This window comes from Hypomesus nipponensis, chromosome 1, assembly GCF_054491055.1.
Source record: "Hypomesus nipponensis isolate SF chromosome 1, ASM5449105v1, whole genome shotgun sequence".
Lineage (NCBI taxonomy): Eukaryota > Metazoa > Chordata > Actinopteri > Osmeriformes > Osmeridae > Hypomesus > Hypomesus nipponensis.
The window spans coordinates 10,102,501-10,120,748 of NC_140361.1; the positions used below are offsets into that span (position 1 = coordinate 10,102,501).

The window sequence follows — 18,248 nt, forward strand, 5'->3', positions numbered from 1 at the left end:
TGATGGGTTACAGTGGGCTGGGCCTGGAGTTGAGCTGAGCCGAGAGAGAGGGAGAGAGAAGTAGAGAAAGAGAGAGCACTATATCTCAGTCACACACAAGCAAACACTTAGAAACACTAACACAGCCTTCCTCAGGGTTTATGGTTTATGTCCCTTCTTTATATATGGCCCTGTGAGGGACCACAGAGCCCGTGCAGGCACTGTGGTTTGACGGAGCTGATGTTTGTTTGGAACCGTGAAAGGTCAGGCAGTGGTTGCATTGTGTGTAAGTGTGTGTGTTTGTGTGTGGAGAGAGAGACAGAGAAAGAGAGCAACAGTGCGTCTGCGGTGTGTGTTTTTGAAAGCAGTGAGCAGGGCCTCAAGCTGGAGGCCCCTCTCTCACACAGCCACACTGCAGCCTCTATGAGGCTCTTCTGCCTGGCACTGCTTACACACCTCAGGAAACACATCAACTGACAAACTGAGTCATCAGCAAATGTTTACTCATAAAAGGGGTAATGCTTTGAAAGATGTACAGTCTTAAACACAGATAAAATGCAAACAACATCTGTCAGAAGTAGGTATTATTTACTGTAACCTTTGCTCCACTCGATTGCTACTCCCTGACAAATATGTACCTTGTAGTCCAGCAGAGTTTATTTAGGACACGTGTGCTCTGGACAAGAGTGCATGTGGAATGTTGTCTCCAAACACAGGTGGTTGTTATGAAACTGGGGAAATGGTTTGGATTGCAGCTACATTGGCAGACAGCGTGAACATGTAAAACACCTGAGCTGGTCAAATTTGATCAAGATTTCCCAGCTTTGTAAGTTAAGAGGATCTTATAACACCTTGTAAGTTAGGCTAATATTTTATCCAGCGTCTACTCCTGCCTACCATGGATCAATTGATTCCCTTGAATATAATATTCAGAAAGGTTGTAGAAACTCTAGCTTCCATATGCTCATGTCACAACATATTTGCATGGAGGGGGGTGATTGTAAATATGCTGTGGGAACAATACTAGAGGCATTTGAACAAACAGGCGGAATGCTGGCGTTGGGAGGCGGTCTGTTAAAAGGTTTATTGCCTTGTTGTGTAAAGCCTTGGCTATATTCTCTCGGAGACGGCAATGATCACGTGACTTGACAGCCATGTCCTTCTTTGGGATGACACGTGAAAGCTGGGAGAAGAAGAGGATTGGAGGCAAGAATTGGGAGAGGGTAGATGAGAGGAGGAGAGAGGAGAGGGTATAGGAGAGGAGGAGAGAGGAGAAGGTATAGGAGAGGAGGAGAGAAGAGAGGGTATAGGAGAGGAGGAGAGGGTATAGGGGAGGAAGAGAGGGTATAGGAGAGGAAGAGAGGGTATAGGGGAGGAGGAGAGGGTATAGGGGAGGAGGAGAGGGTATAGGGGAGGAAGAGAGGGTATAGGGGAGGAGGAGAGGGTATAGGAGAGGAGGAGAGAGGAGAGGGTATAGCGGTGGAAGAGAGGGTATAGGGGAGGAGGAGAGGTTATAGGAGAGAGGAGAGGGTATAGGAGAGGAGGAGAGAGGAGAGGGTATAGTGGAGGAAGAGAGGGTATAGGGGAGGAGGAGAGGTTATAGGAGAGAGGAGAGGGTATAGGAAAGGAGGAGAGAGGAGAGGGTATAGGGCAGGAAGAGAGGGTATAGGGGAGGAGGAGAGGGTATAGGAGAGGGTATAGGAGAGGAGGAGAGAGGAGAGGGTGGAGGAGAGGAGACAATATAGGGGATGTAGAGAGGTGTAGATGTGAGTGTGTAGGGCTGTGAGCAGAGAGCGAGGTGCTAGGAGTGGAGTGTCTACGGGCAAGCGGGAATCTGAGCGTCTGCCTCCACGCCCATGGACTGACCACAGGGGCACTGAGAGGCGGGGAACAGCAGGCCAAGACAAACGAGCGACCCGGAGGAGGCCCATGCTGAAGCTGCAGGCACCGACACAGCTCTGAACACCAGCCTCACCACCTCAGGAGCCCTTCCACACCTTCACACACTGAGGGCAAGGCAGGGAGGGGCGGAGAGACACAGAGAGAGAGAGAGCTAGGAGGGAGAGATAGGAGGGAGAGAGACAGACAGAGGAAGAGAGAGAGGGAGAGAGGGGGCACTGCAGGGGAAGAGATAAGAAGGAGGGTATTAAAAGCAGTAGAAGATGGACAGGAAGAATCCTCCAGTGTAAAAAGGGTCAACCACGAGGCAAGGGAGGGACAGAAAGTGAAAGAAACATGTTCAAAGAGAGAGTGGAGGAGAGAGGAGATTAGATGAGCAAGGCCAGCTCAGAGGTTAAAAGAAAGATATATGATAGATAACGCAGGGTGAGGGACATGGGGGAGTCTAAAGAGCGAGAGAGAGAGAGCGAGAGAGAGAAAAGAGAGGGAGGGAAAGAGGGAGAGAGAGAGAAAAAACAGATAGCAAGGGGTAGGGTTCATGAGGGTTAATGTATCCTAAGTCTAGCAAATTGTATGACTGAGTGATAATAGATTTTTTTTGCTCTGCTGAAGAGGTACACCCCAGGCAGTGGAAGCCAACATTCCTGATTAAACTCTCAATGGCAGCTTTGTGGGACAAATGCAAGTCAACACCTATTAATTAAAATGCTGAGTCCAAGTGGTGTCAGCGAGGCGATGACCATCCCCTTCCTTCTTCTTTTCTCCACTCCTCTCATCTCCTTTCCTCTCCAACAAACACAAATTAGATTTTCTCCCATGTATTTATAGCCTTGAGTTACAGTGGGATGACAGAAAAAGCGAGACAGACAGGCAGTATGAGAGAGGCAGAGACCCGAAAAAGGAAGCAAAGGAAAGAAGAATGTGAATTTGTACGTGTTCACAAATTCCTGTAGAGTCAGTCAGAGCTGCTGCAGTGTGAGGTGGGGAGAGGCAGAGCAGGAGCCAGCAGGGGAGAGCAGCAGAGGTACAAACTAGAACAAATCAAACATACAAAGAGCTGATTCTGTGCTGAGGGCAGGGGGTGCTGCAGGGCGGGAGCTCCTGTAGCAGTGCGCAGGCCCGTAAATCTCTGGGCTGAGCAGCACCGCCAAGCCTGACGCTGACACCCTAGGTCAGGGGTCGGGAGGGTGTGACGGGTGGGGCGGATTCTGGAGAGATTGAACAATGGTAGTCCTTATCAGGAGAAGACAGGGAGAGAGGGGAGGACAGAAAGAGGGAGAGAGCAAGAGAGAAGGAGAAATAGAGAGAGAAATAAGAGAGGCGTAGGAAGAGGGAGACTCTCACAGTGCAGTTCACTGAGAGAAGGGAGACGGGTGTGTCAGGATGCTGGGAGACCCAGGGGTGTGTCCAGGACCAGAGACACGCCGCTGACCCTCCCATGGACTCACACAGCGGGGGAGGCAACGAGGTGAGGAGGGCGGGGGAGCTGGAGGTCTACACTACTTCACCTGATGGGGCATTTAAAGCACATTGTCTTACCTCTCACATACGCTCCTCACCATTCTATACAAAGACAGTAACATCCCAAGCCCTTCTTAGCCTGATTCTTGCTCACTCATCCTCCACTGATGTAAACAGAACAGGAAATACAGCTGGCTAATCCAGACCTGTAAACAAATGCTACTGAGCCATAGTAACAGACACACCGTGAACACATTCCTGCCCTGCTGAGACTAGGGAGTGACAGCCTAGGCTTGTCTGACAGCACACTAGAGCTGCTGCCATCCTGCCACATGATTCCTGTTATGTCCCCTTTGTGCAAGTTCTGTATCCCTCCAAATACACTGATTTGTTTTATATTTTTTATTATTATGATATTTGAACTAATTTATACTGATAAAAGTGTACAAAAAGTACAAGCGTCTAAGCACTAGATCAAAAGGGCACCTGACGAGTGTACAGTCTGAGGCATGGAGTTGTGGTAAACTGGGTGATGAGGGTACACACACACAAGACTTTCTCCCCAAAATGGCTGCTGTGTGGCACCCTGGTGGTGAGGGAGGGAGTGGCGGGGAGTGGGGCACACAACCAAGCACAGAGTGTTTGTGGACTGTGGTGTAGCTGACGGACAGGACCCAGGAATGAGTCTGGAATCAATTTAACGCGTCCAAAAAACGCCTGCAAATGTAAATAAAATTCTTGAGCAAACAAACGCATTTCAGAAGGCGCACACACAAACACAAGATCCCATAGGAAGGAATCATTGGCTTGAGACCCCCCAATGTAGACTATGGGAACTATGGTTGCAGTTTGTTTTCTTCCACTCGTGTCCATAGAGATCAAATCAAGGCTCCTCTTTCCTCCCTCTGGCTGATCTTAGTGGTTCTGATCCCTGGATCAACTCTGAACAGCAGCTCCATGGGGGTGGAACTGCCCTGCTCTCTCCTCTCCTCCGCTCCTCTCAGTCTCTCCTTTGCTCTCCCTTTCCCTGCTCCTCTTCACCCCTCGTTTCCTTTCTCCTTCCATCTGCTCTCCTTCTTAATCCATCGCTTCTATCTTTTCTCTTCAATGACCCTAGCGGTCTCCTCCTGTCCTCTCTTCCTGTTCTCCTCTCCCGTGCCAACACTCTCAGCCCCCACAGAGGAGCACTCAGAGCCCTGTGGTTGGCCCCACATAGAGAAAGGGGTGTGGAGAGAGTGGGAGAGAGAAATAGAAAGAGAGAGAGAGAGGCTCTTACACACACCAACCAAGCCTGTTTACACAGATGGTGGCAAGCTTCATTATTTTTGTGAGGGGCGTGGGGCAAAAAAGGAAAAAGAAAAGGAGGAGGAGAAGGAAGAGGAAAAGGAGGAGAAGGAGGAGGAAGCTTGGGCAAATTTACAGAGTTGGTTATTTATAAGCTTGAGGAGGAAAGGCTGGGTTTAAATCTGTCCAGTGTGTTCTCCATTCCAGACCCTTAACATCTCCTCCTCTCCTCTCCTCTCCTCTCCTCTCCTCTCCTATCCCCTATTTCCCCTTTTGCAGATGAGTGTGGTTGCAGTGTGCTCCAGACGAACCAACAACATCTGGTCCATTCTCTGTTAACCGCGCTCATTTCCCTGACAAGCAAATGGCCTTATCTAAAGACCGGTCTGAGCGGCTTCATTCCACGACACAACAGATACAGTATGTGCAGCCCGAAGCCCAACGGACCCCATCAGGTTTGATGCCCCCCTCGTTGTTACAGGATATGTTGTGAGTAGTCTTGGTAGGGGTGAGACTTCAACAGGGATGATTTAGTTTAGTCTGTACCTCTCTGATGCGCATACCCCCCCACCCACCCCCCCACAGACACAGATGTGTCCCCCCCCACTTCACATGCACCTGTGGTCCTCCTCTCCTACATCTGTTCTGTCTGACTCCTTGTCTCACGCCAACCTGCACGGCACATGCCTTTTACATGTCTACCACATGTCTGAGCCCAAGGTGCAGACAGTATGTCCAGTAACACAGTAGCCTTGCTACGCAGGGGTACAGAGCAGCACGGGCAGGGAAGCATAATACACGGTTAATGCCTCTCGTGTAAACGTTTTCCCGGATCCAGATGATGAAACATAAATAGTGCTTGGTGATTGGCTACTTTGATAAAACAGCAGCGCCGTGTTACTCACCTATCAGGTGCTGGAGGTCAGTGGTCACACCTGGACCTCATTAGCATTCCACATTCTAAAACCTGGCAACACGGTCGTTAAGTCAGCTCATAGAGAATGTTTATATACAGTATGTTTACATCTGTGTCTCTCCCTCACTTTCATTCTCACTATTTTTTTCCCCATCTTCTTACCATTTCTCCTATCTTTCTTCCTCCCTCGATCCTTCCAGTGAATGTGTGACCGGTGTGCCCAGCCCTGCCCCTTGCAGGGTGCTGCGTGTTTCACATTACAGGCATATTTCCACTTTGTATTTTTCTAACCTCTGGCACTGATAAAAGGCTCAAGAGCTTCCAAGAAAACAGCTTTTCTTCTGTGCTTACAGTGACCGAATGTCTGAGGCCTGGAAGCTAACAAGAGGTCTATTCACAGAGCACACCCCAAGCATGCTGAGGTGGTAGGACATGGGGAGAAGGGCCATCCAGATCAGCACAATCAACCCAGCCTGGACCCGACATGGGGCCTGGTAACTAGAAGTCACCACAGCAACACCAGAGTGGGGCTCTAGAGGATTCTATTTGAATGTAGATTCAGTTGTGTTGCAGGGAGGAGCGCTGTACTGTTTACTAACCGGTTTCTGTCTCTGATAAAGAGGGGGATAAGGAGGAGGGAGTGTAAGAGAGAGGGCATAGAAAGGAAATGGAGCAGAGAGAGGGGGAGGGAGGTAGAAAGGCAGTCACACAGGTGAGTCATGATCATTGGCACACACACACACTTAACCACACACACACAGACACACGCGACATCTGCATGCAGGCGGTCTAAATATATCCACATAACGACACAGCACAGCTCATGACCATGCTCCCTCTCGTGCATGACGTAAGCCAGGAGAGGCCCATGTTCTGCCTGCCTGCCTGCCTGCCTGTTTGTCTGTCTGTCTGCCTGCCTGCCTGCCTGCCTGCCTGCCTGCCTGCCTGCCTGCCTGCCTGCCGCCTGCGTCTGACTGGGGGAGGACAGACACACGACACACAGACCCTGTCCTGGAATAGCTCCCCTAGCCCGGAATGCTCTGGGGAATGCATGGCGGGGGAGGGTGTGTGGATGGGATGGGATGGGGAGTGGGCGGTGAGGAGTTGACTCTGGAATCTGTGTTTAGAATGAGCGGGGGGCCAGATCAATCACAGGAGATGATTCTGAACATCCAGTCTGTGGTCAGCAGGTTGACAGCTTTAGCGTAGGGGGGCTCCGGGGGCCCTGCCTGCGTCCTGTCTACACCTTGTTGCTGTGGCTTGTGTCCCCTTTCCCAGGGCAGTGAAGCTGGAAGTGCTCTGTGGTCTGGTCGACCCTCCACTCAACTGCCTGCTTTGTGAAACCAGATCTGTCTCGTCCATCTCAAAGCGCCAGGCACAGACAGGCCCCCCATTAGGCCCACTGGTCTGCGCCGTGACCTTCGAACCCCCAGCCCCCTGTTTGACCAAAACGGGATGACAGGTCAGGAGGGGTCGGCGTTTTACTGGGTCATCACAGGCTATCAGCAGCTATCTCCATACCTGCTTCAGGAGACAGTCCCAAGGTCTGCAAACATCCCTGACACTGAAACACAAACAGGCAGACACTGCACACACACGTAAGCACGTAACCTACACACACACACACGTACACGCACCTAGATCACATACCCAGAGAAAAGGTATCTTTAGTGATGGAATGGAAATACAGAGAGGGGTAGGGAAGACAAATACACAACCAGCTGCCCCACTGGGTGAGGTGATGAGCAGTTCAGCGCCCCGAGGAGGACAACCCAACTCCCGGGTTGGGAGCCCGAGCAGAAGGCTCTCCCTCCAGGAGCAGCAGGAGGGGCGTCAGGCTCTCACGGCCCAGGCCTCTGGATGCGCTGGGCCTGCTGAATTCCTGCGCTAACCCCTGGTCCTGGTTCTGGTCCCGCTCCCTGGCCAGCCAGCCCAGAGCCCTGCCACAACACCCTGACAGGAGGACTACTCCCTCCTGCCTGTTGACTCAGCTGGGCTGGCTTTGTGTCGGAGCAGCGCAGCCCCTTGTTCCTGCTGTCTCCCTGTTATTCCCCCTTCTGCTGTTTGGTTTCTTTTCTCCGAAGAGTTTGTTGCTTCTTTTGTTCTCTGTTTGTCTTTTTGAGCGAGCGTCTTTTTTTGGGTAGCGGAGGCGGAGGGAGCTGGGGGGGGGGGGGGTATGTGGGTAGACAATGTGAAGGTGGAGAGGTTGAGGTGACAATGTTACTTCAGGAAGTCATCTGGCCCCTACCTGCATCCACACCCCCTGACTGTGGCACCAGAACCTTTTGGCAGCACAGACAGTATTCACGCTTAAACACCTGCTCAGTCCATGAAGATACGTCTGGGAAATGTAGTTAGCTGTATGAACTGGCTTCTCTCCAATAAAAATTTCTTTATCCATAAACAGCGATTAACAGTGACAACACTGCGCTGTGCCAGAATTTTTTCCTAACCCCATTCATCAATGTACAATAACAGTGGGACATCAATGTGGATATAGCTGTTCATTTGAAGTCAGCTCAGTACCGAAGTCTTGAGAGAACAAAGATGGCCGCCATAGTGTCTGAGTCAGGGGTAAAGTCTCACCTGCAAAGATGCGCAGGCGTTTACGCCTGGGTGGAGGTCCCAGCCCGGACACCCCGGTACACTCGTCCTCGTCATCGCAGTCGCCGCTCACCAGCCCTTCCTCTTCATCCTCCTCATTCCGTCCGTCGGCCCCGCCTCCCCCGGAGCGAGCCCTCCAGCGTTTCTCAGGCACCGTGACCAGACGCAGCAGCTACGGGACACAGAGGAGATGCTGACACACCACACCAGCCCTCCAGACTCACACACCACACCAGCCCTCCAGACTCACACACCACACCAGCCCTCCAGACTCACACACCACACCAGCCCTCCAGACTCACACACCACACCAGCCCTCCAGACTCACACACCACACCAGCCCTCCAGACTCACACACCACACCAGCCCTCCAGACTCACACACCACACCAGCCCTCCAGACTCCACCACACCAGCCCTCCAGACTCACACACCACACCAGCCCTCCAGACTCACACACCACACCAGCCCTCCAGACTCACACACCACACCAGCCCTCCAGACTCACACACCACACCAGCCCTCCAGACTCACACACCACACCAGCCCTCCAGACTCATGCCGCATTCAGCCCAATTGAATACAAATCAATTTTACCATGGGGGAACTCATGTCTCTAGTATGGTGTACATACAGTACATATAGGAAAGTATCATAATGAAATATTAGTGTGTAGCATTAAGTTGCTCTGTCCTCATTACATTGGAACTTTATATCCGTGATGGAATGTACAGTGCATTACAGGTACTACATACTCTACATGAGCAAAGGAAACGGCTTTAATTCAGAAAGTGTCTGGTTTCGTCTTATTCAGCCAGTCATTGTCACTGTTTGTCTTGAGGGGTAGTACGAGAGGTGGAAGGGAAACTCCGGGGAAAATGGTCAGACCTAAAAAGAATGGCATGTACCAAATTACAATTATAATTACTATGCAGAAAAATAGGCCTTCTGCTATCGGAGCCAGATATCTTATTTCTGTGCAGGTCCGATCACTCTGACGGGTGGAAACGAACAAGCAGAAAGAGCCTGTGGCTGTGGGTCCATGCAGGGACATGTAATTAGATGGTAGGAGGGGAGCCTTCTGGTCAACAGGATTGTGTGATTCTGTTGTTGTTGGCCAACGTGGATGTCTTGAGTGGTTGTATCTGGGCAACTTGTATACACTGGCAACAAACTGACGAGGAAAAATACATTCCAGTACACTGGACACCAGTTCAAGTCACATTTTAGAAATGTAAAGATAGTGAGATATCTTATTTGTAGATTTAGTTTTGCACGTGCAGGATGGCATGAGTGTGCCAGTGTTGAGTGACACGTAGATGGTGTCACAAGCTTTTTGTCGTGTGACTGCTACTTGGCCCACAATGTGGATGGTAGAAATGCAATTCCACTTTAGAATTTGTATTTAATTTCATTACCATGCTGCTGTTTTCAGCTCTGAAGTGCATTTTTTGAAATCCTAATTAATTAAAACATTTTCCCAACTTATAGAAGCTTATTATGTGTTGTGCAACACATACCGGAATTGTGTTTATTGAAGACTGTGGTAAACCAATCAACTCGTAAATTACTCTCAAATGTCCAAGAGTGGTAAATCTTAGGTATAAAAAATGTAAACCTTCCATGCCGCGGGCAAAGTATCTCACACACTATTTACAAAACATCTACACAACATCAAGAGCTAAAAAAGAGAAGAGGACTAAGTTGGAAAGTTGAGAAATATAAATCCTCAGTTAACATGAACACCGACATCAGTTTGTCCTCTCAGTGTTTGAATGTTCAGAGCTTCTCTGGTGTTGAGGTCATTGATCACAATGAAAAATGGAAACAGCTTGAGGGGAAAAAAGACACCCTTATTTGTTCTCCATGATATCTAATTGCAGAGGCCGTGCGCAGTGGGAGCTTTGCTTTAGTGTATCACCTCTAGCATGCCCCCGGCCAACGGCTTCGGCCCAGTCCCTCAACAACTGTTTGTAGCACATGACCGTAGCCATGGAGACAACCTGTACTGTGACCACCTCTCAACCACCACACAACATCACACATGATTAAGAGCCCTGCCAAGGTAACAGATGTGCTAAATTCCATCCAACCCCCCTTACTCCCTCCCTCCTTCTCCAGCCCTCCTTTCATCTTTCCATTCCACTGCCTGCCCCTCTTTGTGTTTTATTGATTTCCTTCCTATCTGCGTACATCAGCAGGTATTTTGGTTGTTGTTGTTTTTGTTGATGCGGTTGTCTAAGGGAGAAAATTGGGTTTGCATGCATCCCCGCTCCCTCTCCCTCTCCCTCTCCCTCGCCCTCGCTCTGTCAGGTCAGTTGCAACGGAAACGAGAAAGTAGAGAATTCCTGACAAGGATCAGACTCACAGGGGATGAAGGAGGAGTAAAAGCCAGTGATAATCCCAGAATTACATGAGTAGGAAAGTAAACAATGCTGTTCCCTTTCCCAGCCTCCTTATACAAACTAGTCAATCTAGGATTTCCAAGTGACACAAACTCCAGAGTTTAGACAGGGAACACACCGAAGCCTGTTCCTCCAAGGGCAGCCCAACAGGCATCTATTCAGACCCTAACATTGGGGCCATACATGGACGATGACCACAACATTTCTACAAGCCTGGTCACTTAAGGCCAACTGATGGACAAACAGTCCTTCATAAAAACTAGTGATCCATAGGAACATTCTAACTTCTGTAAGTTAGAATGACTCCTCCTCACTCTCTTCCACTCCGTCTCCCTCTCCTTCTCTCTCTCAGTCTCACTGACCACCCTGGGATAATAGGTGGTCTGGTATGAAAGGAGATAGGGGGAACAAGCCTTAGACAGCGCCACCTGCTGACTCACGACTCTCAGACGGCCCTGTCCGCTTGCAGCGACTCTTCTCAAACACAAGTCCATAAAAAACAAGCTTATGGACTCTCCTCTATTTCTCGCCATGAGCAATGGGAATTTAATGCACTAAACCTTCTCATTTAAGAAAGAATCATGTTTGCGAGCGCGTGCCAGCGCACTGAGTAGATTTACTGAGGTCTAGGAATTCCTTCCCGAGGTCCGTCGCCTGGCAACGCAGTCCGACGTGGGGAGGGGAGGGGTGTCCCACAAACAAATTAAAAGCAAAAAAGACTGAAAGAAAACAGTCGTAAAGACGGGGGAGAAAGATGTGGTCGGGGGGGTATTTTAGAACAAAACCTAAAATAAGGTACAGGGACTGAGGAAAAACATGGGCAGCAGCAACTGGTGTTGTTTACGGGCACACGACGATGCAGAACCGCTTTCACCATCTGCCTAAAATACTGACTGCTGAAACACAAGGACAAACAATGTTCCCTTCTCTGGCAAATGTTAAGAACCCAGAAGAAAATACAGTGTCGGAGTAACTATTGCGAAACTCCTGCCCTTTTCAAAACCACGGTGAGGTCGTTCAGGTCAACTCTGTTTAACAGCAACAGGCCTAACCTTAACCCAACAGTAGCAGACAGACACACACAGCAGTGTGCTTCTCTCTGTCATCATGCCAGCGTGCCCCTCCAGGCCACAGAGGCTCCAGCGGTGCCCTCTGCTCCAGGGTGGCAGCAGGGCAGGGCCCCTCTCTGTGGCACTGTGGCGGGGAGCTGTGGCTTCAGGCTGCTGGCTGCCTGTTGCCACGGCTGCGGTCGCCCGAGGGGATGTTTGTGTCGAAAGTGACGCTGCGATCTTGGCATGGCCCGGGCCACAACCAGAGCTGACAAGAGCCTCCGGATTTACCACCAGAGGCAGAAACCTCAACTAAGTCACTCTCTCTCGGTGCCGGAATCTCCTGCAATAAAGAAACCCTGAAGGAAGCAAGAGAGGAAACAAATAAAATCAACTTTCTTTTCTTTCTTTTTTTTTTACTCAGTATGTTTCAGATTAAGGGAGGAAATCTGGATCTTTATCTGTTCTCTACTTTTCTCTCTCCTCTCTCACGCTGTACGGAGGTTTCCAGGGAGGAGCTAGCTGCTTTGCTCGACAGCTGGCCGGAGCTGAGGGGACCACAGAACATGTAATCAGCTTGGCCGTGCGTCCCACGGCTCTTCTCCTCCGCTCTGTCACAAGGGAGGGCGGCGGGCACGGAGGGATACACGCACAGAGCCCAAACATGTGGTCGGATTGCTCAATGCAGGCCAGCCCAGACAGAGACACACCAACCACAAGGCTGTCCCTGCCTCCCACATGACGCTAACTCCTGACAGGGTCACTGTGGAACAGCTGGTGCTCTGATGCAGAACACGGCCACGGGGTCAGGCTGCTCCGACGCTGGCCTGGCTACCTGCAGCGGACACACCTTATGTTCGGGGAGGATCGGGAATCCACGTGGAACATCTCATTTTTGTCCTGTCCTCATATAAACAGGTGGCCAAAATATGCTCAACTCCTTTTTATTACCATTCGTCAAAGGGAAAATAGACTTAAAAGCAACCACGAGAACAGGAACACAAATTACAAGAAATAGCTTTTCAGAACATAAGAAGACGGAGATACTAAGAAACAAGGGACGAAGCAAAAAGTGTGAAAAAAGCTGTGTAGAACTGGAGAAAGGAAGAGGGTGAAAGAGTGGGGGATGTGAGGACTGAAGCAGGGGAGAGTGAGTGATGAGGACAGAGATGGATTGGAAGAGGTGTGTTTCTTGTCCTCCTTCTGGACTGATAGGGATCAGACTCTGTGTTTTGACGTCCTCGCGGAGCAAAGGACATGTCTGGGCCTGTGGGCCGTGACTCGGCCCAGACGGAATCTGCTGACACGTCTGTCTGCTTATCTATCAGAACCAAAGTTGTTTGGATGTCTATACAACTGAAATAAAACTGCTTCTGGCCTCTAGTATTTGCCTTATAGTTTAAACGTGAATATATGTCTTCTTCATCTTCATAAGTAAACACTATCCACAGTGTCCACAGTGATGTCTGCTGGCAGGCCTGCAGGCCTCCAAACTCCATCTGGTTCACTGACCTCTCTAGCCCAGACAGTCCAGAACAAGCTGTCTCTCAGGCCAAATATAGAGGATTCACCAGACCAAGGCACTCCGACCTTAACAAGGCTTCTCTGAACAACACTACTTAGAAATGTTTACTTTTCATTATCAGTACTGTGGATGAGAAGTTCATGTACACACACCACAATAACACACACAGCTACAGGGACTGTACATGTACGTGCCTGTATCATGTTAGAAGTGCTGCTATGCGATGAGTAGCGCATATAAGGAGAAAGTGGGAGAAGGGGGTGTGGGGGGGTGCATGAGCACCAGCAAGAGAGCTTGAGAGAGGCTAGAGAGAGAGAGAGAGAGAGAGAGAGAGAGAGAGAGAGAGAGAGAGAGAGAGAGAGAGAGAGAGAGAGAGAGAGAGAGAGAGAGAGAGAGAGAGAGAGAGAGAGAGAGAGAGAGAGAGAGAGAGAGAGAGAGAGAGAGAGAGAGAGAGAGAGAGAGAGAGAGAGAGAGATGACAGAAGGCACATTTCCACATGGTGAGTCATGGAAATCTCCTCAGTGGGCTGAGTGACTGAGAGCCTTGAGGAGGACACAGCCTGCCCAGCTCCCACCCAGCTCTCCTGGACCCATTACTCAACTTTTATTGAATTTGAAGTGAGAAGGGGAGGGAGACCCGTGTTCCTTCATTCTTCTCTCCTTCTCTGTGCTCCTCCTCGATCAGTCTGCGGCCGTATCTGTCACGTGGGGGCAGCCTGTCCCAGACAGTTGATGCAGACAAGATTAATTTCCTACTTTAATTTCCAGTTTGTACTAACCCCAGAGAGGAGCAGCTCTCTGGTCCTGTGTTAAACTGGGCGTGTGCCCACCCCACCTTTTGACTAAATACAGAGAGCATTTCCAGATTTTTCCAGTTTGGATACAAATCTGTAAGGATATAGTGATATTGGCTAAAACACATTCTTTGCACCTTCAAATAAATCCATAAAAACCTGAATATAATATAAAATCAGATTGGTTACAGAAATTCTCAGAGTGATGATACAATCTGTCCTGGAATGTCATAAACTCAACAAATTATATTAAAGAAAAGCAGTTTTCCATTGCAGTTTAGGAACTGTCTTAAAAGTTTCTAAAATTGCATCTTCAGTGATTCCACTGCCTGTGAAATCAATATCTCTGGCATGTGTACAAATCCCAAAAAACGTTCTTTCACTTTTTGCCAACCAAATGAAAACCTCGGCATGTGTCTGTGAATGTGGCTGATTGTCTTAGAGGGGGTTTTATGGTTAAAAAGTCCCATTCCGGGCAGGGCCGCTGGGTGCTAAATCAGATTAGTGGTCTCAGACAAGCCCTTCTTGTCTGCTGCTCCTCTGCTTCACACGTTATCACCGAGGTTCCCAGAGTCATGTGGTCTGCTGAAAGACCCTCCCTCCGACCGTGGCTGGGCATCCCATGACCCCTCCTACCGGCAGCAGGGCGGATGAAGTGATGGAGGGATGAAGTGATGGACGGATGAGAGGGATGAGAGGGAGGACAGGGCTGTGTTTGCTCAGGCCTCCTCTGAGCCCACAGGCTATCATCAGGAGCACTGCCACTGAGCACAGGGAGAGGGGGTAGTAGGGGGAGAGGGAGGGGAGAGGGGGAGGGAGAGAAACCTGATAAAGTAAGGGAGTACTAACACACTAATCCCCCCCCCCCCCCCCAAACAAAAGGCAGAAGAGAAACAGTGGAGGTCTCTGACCCTCGTAGCGAGACCCTCTGATGACCCAGCAGAGACAGGAAACAGGAAGTGCGACCCCTGACCTTCAGCAACGGGAGGGGAGTGATGGGGGGAGGGGGGCTCCCGTTACACTCCTCCTCCCACCCCATGACTCTCAGCAGTGACGACAGGTCTATCTGAACCAGAAACGTCTGCAGCCCCCTACAGGTCACACTGGGAATGCCAGTCCAGGACACGGCTCTGATCTCAACCCCAGTCCTCCTCTTCACTCTGCTGACTGTCTATGCAGTAGGGAAGATGCAGTCATGTGTTAAGGCCTGGATTTACTGGAATAGTAATGGACACATAAGGCTAGGTAGGGGCATCAGAAGTGATGTACATTTTGTGAATTTTGCAGATACTTGTATTCAAAGCAACATACTAATAGTGCATAAAGAAAATACAGTGCAAATGTAGCACACATATAGATGTGTACTACAAGAACCTAGAATCTGTATTTGAGGCAAGGAGCTTGCTGGTTTGGACCCCAGAGTTTTTACAGGCTGGCTGTGTGATTATTACACCCAGTGGGGTGGTAGTGGTAGAGAAGTCGGGGGTGGGAGAGAGGGGTGACCCTGGCCCAGGCCTCAGGGCTGGGGCGATGAGGAGGTAAGTAAGTGGAGGAGGGAGGGAGGTAGGGAGGAAGAGGGAGGTTGGGCCTCATTAGCAGGGGGACTAATTGGGAGGAAAAGGGCCCTCACATGCTCTGCCTGACCTCCCAGCCAGCGGGGGAGAGACTGGGTCTGGGGGGTGCTGGTAAGGGGGGTTAGGTTGTGGGGGTGGAGGGCTTAGAGGAATCTGAAAGTTAAGGGACCAGAACCCCCGGATGTTAGTGTACAGGCCAGTATTGAAGTGGAATTTCTTTTTGTGCCAATAATTGATTTGTAAACAAAGCTTGGTGAACTGAAGGACCAGCTGGGTGTGGGGTTGGGCGGCTGCCCAAATATGCTGATCAATCGTATCAACTCAGTTTGTGTTTATATACATGACAGTGTTTTGTACATTTCTGTTCTTTTTGGACTTCAATTGGGCAGTTTGGATACTGAAATCCTCTTCCAGACCAAAGTCAACATTTGTTGGTGATTTAAATGGGGGTGAATTGAGTCTCTTACTCTCTCCATCTTTGATTGGATCGCTGTAATAGCTAATGTGGTTTCGTCACCTTCTATTGGTCCCGGGGGTGATATTGACTTTGATTTTTTTTGCACTTTTAGTCAGTATGAAAGCACAGATGCACTTCTGACCAGTTCAGAAAAGTGGACACATACAACGACTCCTTCAGCAGCTCCTTCCAAGTTCACTGAAGGTTCTGCCCGGCAGGAATCTGCACCAGGTGCGACACCTCATCTAAAAAACCCTTGCAGCTACCTGCCCCTCCCCCCCCCCCAAGAGAGGACACACACCTACCTTTATCCCCCCTCCCTCCTCTTCCACAAAAAAAAAAAAAAAACGACATAAAAACAAGAAGGCAACTACCGTGGACGAGGCACCCGAGGGGGGCATATTAAATAACATCAGTAAATAAGATCAAACAGCAGTCAGGTCTTTGAGTGGAGCAGGCCGTAATGGCTCAGTAAGGGAAGGTCTACAGAGCAGCAGGCATGGCCTCACACCCAGCAGCTCCATCAGTGGGATTAGAAGCACACGTTGTAGGAGACGGCTCCCCTGGCCTGCTTCAAGACCCTTTCAAGAACCCCAACATGATTTGCATCAGCTCGGAAAGCAGCACAGCTCGTTACACTTCTGTGATCGTACTGCTCCATAATCAAACTGTGGCCCAGTGTTTTAGGGCATAACCTGCATGGATATGTGCACACACGAGGTTGCTGTGTACAGTGCCGTTCACACAGGGTAGTGTGTGTGCTTTGTGTGTTTTGGAAGGGAGTGTGTGTGCTCAGAGTGTGTACGAGAGGAGTGTGTGTGTGTGCTCAGAGTGTGTATGAGGTGTTGAGAGCGAGCTACCCAGGCTCTAGTGACTGCTGTGGCTCGGAGGAAGTGAGACTGCGTGATGGAATTTGTGGCGCTCGGGATCTGGTTTATTTTCCACCCTGGATTCCTGTCCTACCTGCAGGATTTTCCCAGGTCCTGGCTTCAATTAGGCTGGGAAGCTGGGGGGCGGAGGTGGGATGGGGGAGGGTGTCTGGAGGAGGGAAAGAGGAGGGGGTATCAGGAGGAGGGGAGGGGAGGGGGGGGGGGTGACAGGGCTGGAGTCTGTCACTTACAACTCAGCACAGAAAGGGAGAGGCAGGGACTGGCAAGGAACAGGGGGAAAGAAGATGAAGGAATGAAGAGAGAGAGAGACAGAGAGAGAGAGAGAGAGAGAGAGAGAGAGAGAGAGAGCGCAAGAGAGAGAGAGAGAGAGAGAGAGAGAGAGAGAGAGAGAGAGAGAGAGAGAGAGAGAGAGAGAGAGAGAGAGAGAGAGAGAGAGAGAGAGAGAGAGAGAGAGCTGGGCCTCCAGACGTTCTGCTGTCCCAAACTCTGCCATCAAGGCGTCCCCCATACTGAGATCTGCATCTTGATCAAAACGAGAAAGAAATATATTTTGTTTTATAAAACCTTTTGACAGACATACAAACTAACACAGTGTAATATTGGCATGAGATGCACGTAAAGGAAAGTCACTTAAGATAGAATTAAGACTATATTCAGGTTAGAATCCGGCCTAACCCTATGATAGAGAGAGAGAGAGAGAGAGAGAGAGAGAGAGAGAGAGAGAGAGAGAGAGAGAGAGAAAGAGAAAAGAAAGAAATAAAGAAAGAAAAAGAGTAATTGAGAGAAAGAGAAAAAAGAGGGAGAAAGATGGAAGGAAGAGAGAGTCGTTGACAATTTACTGACCCAAAGAAAAAAGAAACATGAAAATGTTATTGGCTCTTGTCAAGTCTTTGTCTCCAAACAGAAGAGAGCAGAACCAGAGTGAAGAGACCATTACTAGTGGCTGGAAGTGATTCAGACAGTTGGATGACACTTTATGTATTTCCAATATATCAACCATCCATATCCAATGTCACATGACTAAAAGGAACCTATGGGGACAATCCCCCCAAGTTTGGACCAACTGAACGGCAAACTCATTTGACAGGGGAAATGCTCCATAATCAAAGACCAATCACATAATTGCTCTATTTTGCCACTAGCTCAAGCGTCTCCTGTGAGATGAGTTGTTAGGAGTTGAAACATGATACCCTGGGAAGTTGAACAGATGTTCTTTTCCAAAAACAAGCCATCTCCCGAGGAATGGAACAGATCACCAAAATACAGAAAATATTCAAATCTAATTTGAGTAAACTATGATCATGTAAACGACTGATATGTAACTCAATATCCCAAACCGAATGGTGCACAAACATTAATAAACATCAACAAATAAATAGTCGTAGAGAAATGCTAAGTCATCTGTGTTGTGTT

At 49.5% G+C, this 18,248-nt stretch overlaps 1 protein-coding gene across 1 annotated transcript in view; it reads right to left on the reverse strand.

Moving 5' to 3' along the window:
* gpc3 (glypican 3) overlaps positions 1–18,248 on the reverse strand; it is a 66,105-nt gene that overhangs the window by 3,776 nt on the left and 44,081 nt on the right. Inside the window, exon 7 of the mRNA XM_084699072.1 lies at positions 8,126–8,315. Within this exon, the coding sequence (XP_084555198.1) occupies positions 8,126–8,315 (190 nt within the window). The remainder of the gene's footprint in view (positions 1–8,125; positions 8,316–18,248) is intronic.